General features: G+C 42.8%; 1 protein-coding gene across 1 annotated transcript; it reads left to right on the top strand.

Moving 5' to 3' along the window:
• The first annotated feature begins 770 nt into the window (after positions 1–770).
• Positions 771–9,811, top strand: LOC134592370 (zinc finger protein 134-like). Its single transcript, XM_063444516.1, has 4 exons — positions 771–813; positions 7,315–7,401; positions 7,631–7,715; positions 8,326–9,811. Exons 2-4 carry the CDS (start codon positions 7,351–7,353, stop codon positions 9,207–9,209), a joined length of 1,020 nt encoding a protein of 339 aa, XP_063300586.1. The 5' UTR covers positions 771–813; positions 7,315–7,350; the 3' UTR covers positions 9,210–9,811.
• Positions 9,812–11,805: the final 1,994 nt, after the last annotated feature.

The following is an 11,805-nucleotide window of genomic DNA, read 5'->3' as shown; positions in this document are numbered from 1 at the left end:
TTTCATACAAACTTCTTAATTTCATCTCCACCCAATCATTTCTTAATTTTCATCTTGTATTACTTCACCTCCATTTTTTAAATCCTTGCCCCCAAAAGTCCCAATTTTTGTGTCCTGTCCCCTCTTACATCCCTTTCTCTTTTCAGGACACCAGGGAACTGCCCCCAATAATTATAGCACAAGTTTGCGCTATGTTACACGATCACATCACTTTCCCATCCCCTTTACCTCCCTCCCACCAGCATCCCGATTCTCAGGATGCTAAAGTTGGGAGGTATGCAAAACTACCCTTCATTTTAACTTCTATCTATCTCCATAAATTTCATATGTCCCCACCCATTCATTCCATATCATAGCAGAAAAAAGGCTTGCGCCTGTCATGTTCAACATTACTCCTATCAGTTTTTGCTGTTGATCCAAAAGAAGGCAAAAAAAACTCAGTTTTAAGTATTTCCAATTTGCAACAAACTAGGGGGAAAAATTCCTTCACAACCCCAGATTAGCAGTCAGATCTCTCCTTGGATCTATTAGTGGTCACCCCACATATCACAAAAATATTTCCCTGAAAATCATGCTTTTGCAAGTATTCATCCAGTTGTTGTTTAAACATCTGTACAGACTCTGATGAAAGAATTTCACCTAGGGGACATGAGCGTCAGAACTGGACCACAGAGCAATGGAAGAAGGTTGCCTGGTTCGAGGAATCATATTTTCTTTTAGATCAGGTGGATGGCTGGGTGCGTGTGCGCCATTTACCTGCAGAACAGATGGCAGCATGATGCACTATGGGAAGAAGGCAAGGCGGCAGAGGAGGTGTGCTTTGAGCAATGTAATGTTGAGAAACCTTGGATCAACCTTGGATTCTGGCATTTGTGTGGATGTTACTTTGATATGTACCACCTACCTAGAGATTGTTGCCCCTTCAAGGCTATGGTGTTCCATGATAGCATGGTCTCTTTCAGCAGGATAATGCACCCTGCCACACTGCAAACATTGTTCATGAATGGTTTGAGGAACATGACAAAGAGTTCAAGGTGTTGCCTCCAAACTTACCAGATCTTAATCCCATTGAGCATCTGTAGGATGTGCTGGAAAAACAAATCCGATCCATAGAGGCCCCACTTTGGAACTTACAGGATGTAAAGGATTTGCTGCTAATGTCTTGGTGCCAGATACTACAGGACAAGATCAAAAGGCTTGTGGAGTCCATGCCTTGGCGCATCAGAGCTGTTTTGGGAGAACTAGGGGGACCCACACAATATTAGTCATGTGGTTTTAATAGTGTTGCTGCTAAGTGTATAGCACCAATATATTAAGCAACCCTTTCCAAAAGAATATTAAATATTATATAAATTATGATAAATAATGGTATCACAAACAAGAGGTACAGTGAGCTCTGCTAAAGGGAGTTTGCTATCTAGGAGGTAACCAGCAATGATGAATATGCCCAGTAAGACTTGTGAACAAAGGACTATGTAGACATCAAAGGAGGACAGGCAAGTGTAGCAGTATCAAAGGGAGAGAGACCGGTTTCTGCTAATGTCAAAGAAATTAAGCTAAAGATACAAGGGGGTCATGGATAAGTGTTGCATTATGGTACAGACAGCATAGATTCCAGAAAAAGCTGTTAAAAACGTACATGGAGGTGTAGTGAATGGCTATCTAAGAGGTTGGATGGATTTTATTAAAGACACGGAGGCTCATATTATGCATAACTCTTTCTTTATTTCCTCAGCAGCAAAGCTAGAAGAATAGAAATATTATCAAAATGAAAAGAAAAACTGTATAGGCACATAGGCAACCAATCACAAAATAGAGGAAGTAACTATATAAGTCCTGTGTCTCCCACAATCCCCCTCTTTCTTTGCTGCTTCCTCAGACAGATAAGTGTTTTGCTCTTGCTTCTCACATATTGTTCTGATTTGTTTGTGATATTTGTTTGTTTTATTGCATTTATTATTTATTTCATTGAATTTTGCATCGTTTTGTTGTTGTTTTACACCTTAGTGTGCCTCGGGGATCCCTGGGGTTTTTTTCCCCCTTACCGGGAGGTCCTCTCCCTGCCCTCCCCTGCTCCCCGCGTCTCTCGCGGGTGCCGGCGGTGATTTTCTGCCGCGGCCGTTCCTTCTTTCACGACCGCAGCTGCACGACCCACTTCCCTCAATGCTTTCCTTCGTTACCAACACTTCCAGATGGAAGGTATACACTGCCTCAGAGACCTTCTACGCCAGTCGGATCGGCTGGCCAAGCTGGACCTGAAGGACGCTTACTTCACGGTCCCCATTGCTTCCGACTGCAGGGACTATCTCCATTTCACATGACACGGACGACGTTGGCGCTTCACCTGCCTGCCTTTCGGTCTCTCCTCGGCTCCTTGGTGCTTCACCAAGCTCATGAAGCCGGTGGTGGCATTCCTCCGAACCCGGGGGGTCCGCCTCATTATTTACCTAGACGACATTCTGATTTTGTCCCAATCAAGAGAGGATCTCCTCCTGCACCTGGAATGGACGACCAACCTTTTGCAAGGTTTGGGATTTCTGATCAACTGGGACAAATCGGTCCTGATCCCCGCCCAGTCCATAGAATTCCTGGGCTTCAAAGTGGATTCCGTCTAACAGTTTCTATTCCTGCCGGATTCCAAGATGAAATCCATCCAGAAGGAAATCCGGAGGGCTCTTCGTGTCTCGGACTTGTCCGTCAGACAACTGGCGAGAATTATTGGCCTCCTCGCGACCTCTATTCAGGCGATCTTCCCGGGTCCGCTACATTACAGAGCCCTTCAGCGGCTCAAAGGGTCGCACCTTCGATCGGGTCACTCCTACGAATCTCGGATACGCTTGGACACGGAGTCCAGAGACGAGTTGGTATGGTGGTTGGCACACATGGAGGCGTGGAACGGGAGAGCCATTTTCGGTTCCGTCCCAGATGTGGTGATAGAGTCCGATGCCAGCTTGCACGGCTGGGGTGCTCGTTGTGGCGACGTTTCCACAGGCGGCAGATGGTCCGACACGGAGAAGTTGTTACACATCAACTGCTTGGAACTCCTGGCAGGGGCCTTCGCGATCCGAAGCCTTACCCCAGAACGGGCGAATTGCTGCGTTCTTCTCAAGATGGACAACGTGTCGGCGGTCCGTTACATAAATCACCTGGGGGGTACCAAATCCAAGATGTTGGCGATTCTAGCAAAAGATTTCTGGCAGTTCTGCCTCTACAACAACGTCTTGGTGACGGCAGAACACATCCCGGGTCTGGACAATTCGGGAGCGGATTGGAATTCCAGACACTTAAGAGACTCTGGGGATTGGCGTTTACACGCTTCTGTGTTCCAGAGCGTACTCAGATTGTGTGGGAAATTCAGGATAGATCTGTTCACATCGCGACTGAACACTCAGCTACCGAAGTTCTACATTTGGAGGTCGGACCCGGCTGCGGTAGCGACGGACGCCTTTCTCCAGGAATGGCCTCGGGGTCACCTATACGCCTTTCCCACATTCAACATGATCGCTCGCATGATCTCTAAGTTGGCTCGCCACGAATGCGGTCTGGCACTTGTCACCCCTCTATGGAGGTCTCGACCATGGTTCCCTCGATTGATGGAGTTGTCGATAGACTACCCTCGATTGATACCGGTCTTCCCAGACCTACTTCTTGATCCGGATGGGAACTCACACGAGCTAGTGTTGCAGTTACCCCTGATGGCGTGGTTCCTTTCAGGGGACCTTGGGTTGTCCCAGAAATTCCGCGGACAACTTCCATGCTCCTCGATAACGCCTGGGCCCCGGGTACAAGATTAGCTTACCGAGCTTCATGGAGATCGTGGTCTGGTTGGTGCATGGAACGGGCAATGGATCCCATATCTGCCCCTCTACATTTGATCCTGGAATTCCTCACGTTCCTGTTTGACTCGGGCAAGGCTTATCGCACGATCAACCTTTTCCGCTCGGCTATTTCGGCCGGTCATAAGGGTTTAGACGGTTCCCCTGTTGGCAGACATCCCTTTGTATGTCGCCTTCTCAAGGGTATTCGCCTTGCTCGTCCCCCTCGGCCTCGTTTTTCTGCCTTTTGACATATCCAGAAGAACTAAGTCGGCATCCAAGTCGTTTACATACCCTAGGTTTTCAGATTGTCCGGCACTCTGTCCGGTGGATTGCCTTAAGACTTACTTAGACGTTACATGACCCCTTCGTTCATCCAAGCTACATGCCCTGTTCGTATCCTTTAAATCGCCTCACCGACTGGTTTCAACACCTACCCTGGCACGCTGGTTGCGATGGCTGTTATCTTCTGCGGGTATAGACACCTCTGTATTCACGCCTCATTCTGTGCGAGGCGCGATGGCTTCGAAAGCATCTACAGTCGGTTGTCGTATGGAAGACATTATGCGAGCGGCGGATTGGTCTCGAGAATCGACCTTTCGAGAATTCTATTTCAGACCAATTGAACACATCGCTTTTAACTTGCATAATATGAGCCTCCGTGTCTTTAATAAAATTCCCAGATTTTCCTAGTAACATGACGTAAAGTCATGATTTTATTAAAGACACGGAGGCGAGTATTATTCCCTCCCACCCTCCCTGTGTGAATATGGGATATGAGATGCTTTGGAACCCTTCAGGTATGTTACAATTTGGTCTATATTTATATCATTTTTTTGTATGGTTTTATGTTTTATTCTAATTATTAATTATGTTGTATTTTCTATTTCAGAGTTCAGTTTTGTCTGTGACTCCCGACAGTTGTATTTGTTAAGTCTACAGTTTTGAGTTTGGAAATTACCATATTTCTCAGTCTTTTTTAGCTTGAAGTTATCACATTGTTCCCATTTTCCTGTTCTGGTCAAGTGGGACATCGTTCATCTTACCTGGTCTTCGGTTTCGCAAGAAAGAGGGGGATTGTGGGAGACACAGGACTTATATAGTTACTTCCTCTATTTTGTGATTGGTTGCCTATGTGCCTATACAGTTTTTCTTTTCATTTTGATAATATTTCTATTCCTCTATTTTTGCTGCTGAGGAAATAAAGAAAGAGTTATGCATAATACTCGCCACCGTGTCTTTAATAAAATCATGACTTTACGTCATGTTACTAGTAAAATCTGGGAATTTTAGTAGCAATTTCAAGTATGGTGAGGAGGAGAAGGGCCCTTATTTAAAGATACATCTTTAGCTGTTAGATGTAGAAGGATGTTTACATAAATAAGATGTCAATATGAACTCAAATGTATACATTAGATGCTTGGCACAGGAGGAAGGAGTAGATAATGAGCAGGACATATAAAAAAGTGCATGTATGGAGAGAAAAGGGGACACAAGAGCAATGAAGATAGTGTTATGATAGTGGGGCGGAGCCTGGCATGCACTTTCTTATAGCTCTCCTCAACTTTCCATAAAAAACATGCATTAGCTTTGCACTGCAAAAAAATAAATAGGATCTTAATAATACATCATGCCTTTGTGTAAACAGTCCAGCTAGAGAGATGCATGGCCTTTTAACCCCTTAAAGGGGCACTATAAGCACCAAAACGAAAAGTGGGAACCACATCCAATAAGCGTACAAAATTAAAATACAACCTGAAGAATAGAATCCAGGGCTGAAATATTCTATACAAGAATAATAGTGAATCTAGAATAATAGAAAATACATATCATAGCGTAACACAGTATAATGATAGTGGAAAATGAGGTGCTAGTAGCAAACACACAAACAAAAGTCGAAATCAGGCCTCTCACCCCCCTGGGGTATATATAGTAGTATAGACTTGATAGTAGATTCTGATAATAGGAATGTCTTCAAAGGAATGGATAAAAAGAACCATACATAGTGAAGTATGTTAAAAAAGTACAAAATACATTTATTCGATTACACTTACAAACAGATAGATGTAAACAGGCATATCTCTACTTCAAGTGGAACAGAACCGCAGCGTGGTGGAACTGGAAACCGGAAAAATGCCAACTCTGGCCGCAGGTAAATAAAAATGCATATAATATTAAAATAAATAAAACAAATCAAGAGTCCAATATCCGACGCAATTCGTCCAAATAATGTGAGGGACTTCTTCAGGGATATGTGATGAGTCTTTCAGTGAAGGAGCTTCTTATATCCGTAATGATTCCCCTATAAGCACCACCTAATCTCATTGAAGGGGTCCCTGCCCCCTTAGTCCTGCAAAAAAAACATTGCCGTTTTTAAGGAAACTGCAATGTTTACATTGCAATACTAAGACTGCCTCTAGTTGCACCCTACAAGACAGCCAATAAAGGTGTTTCCTTTAGTTTCCGTGAAACAACACTGGACATCATCACTCTGCATGAGGACAAACAGTCAATGCTTTCCTACGCGGAAGACCTAAGGCGCGCCCTGTGCTAACTGTGCCTGCATATTAGGTCCCCGCCCATTGTCTGACATCAGAGGAGACGGAGTGCTGCCAAGCGTCGAGGGACAACGGTGCTGGAATCGGGTGAGTGTAGGGTTATTTAACACTTTACAATGCCGGTGGTAATATTTCTATCCTTTAAGGACGGAGGCAATTGTCCAAGTTTTTAACTAAAATAAAACATGGAATTTGAGCTATATGTTTGTTCAACCTTAATTTAGTCTTTCATATGAAGTACACTTCTATATCATTTTGTTCGGGAGGAATAGGGCTTTCATCATATCAGACATTTATGTATGAAATATAATTTAATATAAATAAAATATAAAAAGGTGTGAGAAATTGAAAAAAAATTGTTAGTTCTGCATTGAGTTTTAACTGTGAATGTCATAATACTGTTTGCTTTTACTGCAATAAAATACATATATTTGTATGCAGTGATGCCCCCTATGTACAGGTTTGATGGTGTTTCGGAAAGTTACAGGGTCAAATATAGAGCTTGCCCATTTCAGTTTTTACGCATTGAAATTTGTCAGATTGGTTTGCTGGGCCTATGTTGCATTTAAGAGCGTATGGCGGCACAAGAATGAAAATGACCCGCATCATTGCATACTATTTGCAAAAGTACACTGCTTAGATTGTCAGGCAGGTCCCCCAATCGTGATCGGCATGGAGAATAAGTATCCAGGCTAGGGAAGTGTCAGTTTGTTAGGGTGTGCTATGCACACCGTAACATCAGGTAAGGCTTAATAATTCTAATAACTTTTCTGATCCGTCAAAACCCTCTCAAATTAGGTGCCCAAAATTTTGTTTGGTTTTCCTAATTTGAGAGATTCCTGCTGCCTAATTCTATATTGTTTTTCTTCTAATTATATAATGACAGCAGCAATGCTTTAATTAAATGTTGTTTAATTTTCTTACTGTCTTTCCATTCTCAGGGTGACTGGGATTTCATTTGTGTGTCACCTACACTAATGAATTCCTTAGCGAACAAATTTCTGGCAGACCATCATGTATCCGTAAAGGTAATCACACACCCTAAATGTCTATATGCTGATATTTGTGGAGCCTAACACATGTTTACTGTTAAAGATTATGCAGCACTTGAGAATATTGAGATATTAACATGTGCTGTATATACCGGTATTTCGTTTCTACAACAGTAAAATTAATAGTTGTATTTTTAAAAAAAAAAAAAAATTTTAAACCCAATATAATCAAACATAATCATGTTTTAACATAATTTTTCATCAGGTTGAGAACACAGAAGAGTATGTACAATGTTTAATTGGGAATGAGGATGATAATGAGAAACACAGTCCCACATCTTATAAGACAGGTGAGTTCTGTCAAGGTACCTTCCACTTATATATCCAATCCTCAGTGCAACGAGTGTGTCTTTCTTGATTAAACCACTATTCTGTTATCATACTGCAGTTTGTGATATTATTTGTTTTTATGATACCATTGAGCTAGGCTTGTTTCTGAAATGTATTTTTTAAAAATACAATTCATTTGAAAATAGATAACTGAGTGGTCTTTATTACTATCCTGCAGTGAATAGACATTGTTAAAGGCTCGGAGATACACCTCCACTGGGGAGCTAAACTCAACAGCAACGAATCACTTAGATCCAAGAAGTGTTTTGTTAGCTCAGGCTGGGTCACTGGATGCCCCCATTCCCGATACTATATATAAATACTATTCAAAGAGCATAGCTCTCCAATTCAAAATCAGCTTTCTTTTTGTCAAAACATTTCTGCTCACATATACTTAGGGAATCGGAGGTATTTTAGTGGGTTAAAACGATTTATATCACGTGATATATTATTTGTAGGCAGAAATATTTGATATCCCATATTATGTTATTTATCATATAGTGCATGGATAAAATGCTAATTTGTTTAAAATAAATATTTAAGTTGTTTCCTTTTGTTAACTGCCAACAGAACATGAGACTGCAATTCCTAAAGATTCTGGTGCCCCTCTCTGTTGGACAATAAAAGATAATGTAGTTTGGTGTTCTCGGGATAGAAGAAATGTAGTCGTGTCATCAGAGAACTCTAAAGAAACAGAAACATGTTATTCTCATACTCAAAAACAACATGATGGAGAATATGCAGAAGTGCAGTGTGCAGCATCCCTTCAAAGAGGTAGCACACAGAACATCATATTAACAGAAAAAACTGAACAGCAAATATTTCTTAATTTCTCACTCATCCGTAACTGTCCAAGTTCTGAAAATATAAACGACACATCTGACTTAGGCCACAAGTGTGATAAATGTGGTAAAGGATTTAAGTATCATTGCAAACTTGCTGCTCACCAAAAAGCTCACAGTTCGGAGAAGCCCTTTTCTTGTTCGGTATGCAGCAAACAGTTTGCCCGAAAATCAGATCATGTGAGACACGAATGGATTCATAAAAAGGGAGATCAGCTCAATGTGGAAGAAAATTCAAGTGACACTGTTCAAAATATCGGAAAGCAAAAGAAAATTAAGTTTCTCACACTGTATAACTGTGATGTATGTGGGAAACAGTTCTCCTATCATTACTCTGTTAAAAGACATCAGAAAGTTCACTTTGAGAAGCCGAATGAAAAAGTACCGAAAGACACAACAGTTTATAATTGCACAATGTGCGGAATGACTTTTACACGCCATAGTTATCTTCTTGAGCACGTTAAAATACATACTGGATATACACTTTACATATGCAAAGAATGCGGCAAACGCTTTGTCAGTAGTTCATCACTTGCCCGACACCAGAATACCCACACAGAAAGAAACCCTTACTCCAGTGATGGTGGAGAGATCAAGTGTGGTAAAACTTGAGAACACAGATGAATGCAATGAACCATTCTCTAACAAGATCGAGGAAGACCTAGACAATTCCAGCAGTACTGTTCCAGAGACAGCACTAGTGAATAAGCAGCAATACAACCATGTCACCTGTAACACAGACTCTAAAGAAGACTGTTTTGTTGAAGCAAACCAGAAAGCACACACTGCACAAAACATGCATAGCTGTGATTATTGCGGGTCTGACTTTACAAAGCATGCCAGTTTATTAAAGCACCAGAGAAGGCATGTTACAGGCTGACCGCTGACCATATGCATGTCTAGAGTGTGGGAGGACATATGCACTGAAATTCCCATTTGATAATCACATGAAGACCCACAAAAAGAATTACATAAATAATGGGATGTGGGAAAAGCTTTTCTGATTATACGTGTTTTGTAGAACACCAGAAATGATTCTGCCACTCTGTGAAGCTAAGCATTGATGGCAAATCCCTTACCACATTTCAGTGACTATTAATAGGTGTATCGTAGCTTGTGGGATCAGATAAGAAAAAAATATTTTTCTTGTTAGTATGTGTTTTTGTGACTATGTGTAAACCCTATGCGTGATATTAAAAAGGACACTCAAGGCTGGAGTTGACCCATTCTTTTTTTAATATATTATATAGATCTTTATTAAAATTTTTACAAACAATAAAATAAAAAGTCCTTGCATTTTCTCTAAATCACCGATGTTTGCAGCTTGTTCTGTTAGCCCTACCCAGGCCAGGAAATTATTTGGCCAATTGTGATGTTCCCTTAAGGCGATCCTATAGTGCTAGGAAAACAAAGCCGTTTTCCTGGCACTATAGGGTTAATAGGTCCCGCCCTACCTCGCAATCCCACCCCTCCCCCCTCTCCCGCGGTGCTGAAGGGGTTAAAATCCATTCAGCCACTTTCCTGAATTCAGCACTGAGGTCCCTCGGCTCTGGGTCAGGCTCCGCCCACGCTCCTCCCCCACTTTCAGCTGGCGGGGGAGTCCTAATGCGCATGCGCGGCAATGGCCGCGCTCCTTAGACCTCCCTATAGGAAAGCATTATTCAATGCTTTCCTATGGGGAAAATCTGACACTGGAGGTCCGTGAGGATGTCCAGCGTCAGATAACGGACCAAAAGTCTGTTTGGATTCCGGAAGCGCCCCCAGTGGCTGTCTGGTAGACAGCCACAGAGGGCAGACTTAGAGTGAGATAAGAAAAGAAATGTATCTTTAAATAAAAAGTGATATTCACAGAGATGTACCAATGCTACTACATACTTTAATGCTGTAAGTCCAGAGAAAAAAACTTCAGCACAATAAGATAAAATTCAAAATAAGAGATAAGTGGAGTGGAAAAAACAAGATAAATCAAATACGGTAACTCTGTAAGTACACCATGAAGTGTTAATATCCATAATTATACTTAATATACTTAATATACTTAAAGTCACCACAAAAAGAGTAAAACAAAGAATATTGCAGTATGTATATATCGGTCTGCAATATGTAGTACATTAATGAATAATAATGCAATGTATGCATCCAGATGTGGTGGGGGTGCCCCATCGTCCACAGGTACTGGGAGGACGTTAGGGACATACTGGGACAGGTATTCCAGAGAGCACCCGCCCTTGACCCGTGGACATACCTCCTAGGCAGACCAATTGATGACTGGCCAAAATACATTGGCAGCCAGGCGGACCCTGGCACAAAGCTGGTTAAAAATGCAACTCCCCATCAGGGCAGTGATCCTGGGGAAAATAAAAGATAGTTGTCTCATGGACGACCTCACAGCAAGGGTGCCCAGCACTCAAAAGGCATTTTAAAAGATGTGGGGACGATGGAGAGACTGCCCCTTGGCAGAGTAACCGACCTTGCGCTTTGCGGGGGGAGGGGGGCACTGCCCAGGAGGCCCGGGTGAGGCCCGGGGCCCGTGGACCCCACAGATGGGAACTGCTGGTTGGCTCCTTGCCCTCCCTCCCCGCCTCCCTTTCTCCCCGTCCCCTCGAGCTCCCCCTGCCTGCCCGGGCGCCTGGTCCACCTCCCCCCCTTCTCTGCTTTCTTCCTCTCTTTACTCTCTCTCTCACTTATCTTCTTACTCTGGTCCTCGCCCTAGACGAGGGCCTATTTGATACTTTATACATATAAAGCACACGCAGGCAAAGATAGCTCACTGATGCGTACCATTAGCGCAAACACCCACGTAAGCACACGCCAGACAGGTAGGCGCCAGGGAGGGGAGGGGGGCCCAGTCATGCCGAAGCGAAACTCAGCTGCATCTGATACAAAAAAGCAGGAGTCAAACAAGGGCTCCACAATACAGGTGTCAACTTGCAGTTGGAACAAGTAAGAAGGGCCACCACCTCTCTTTATCATAGCTCGAGACTCCACTGCATCATTGAGAGATAACTCATATCCCAACTAAACCCTAAAACCCTCCCATAGCGATATGATGCCCACAGAAGCCCACCTTCCCACCCTGGCCACCTGTAACCGACTCCTTACGCAATACTAATAAAAATTGACGACACAAAAGTGATGTCCAAGCCCCTAACGAAGAGTCTTGTGCTCTAGGCACTTAATGTATTATCCAATGGCTACCACGCTTATC

The sequence above is a fragment of the Pelobates fuscus genome, chromosome 1, assembly GCF_036172605.1.
Source record: "Pelobates fuscus isolate aPelFus1 chromosome 1, aPelFus1.pri, whole genome shotgun sequence".
Taxonomy (NCBI): Eukaryota; Metazoa; Chordata; class Amphibia; order Anura; family Pelobatidae; genus Pelobates; species Pelobates fuscus.
Note: the sequence above shows the minus strand (reverse complement) of the source record. Positions and strands in the feature narration are given on the sequence as shown.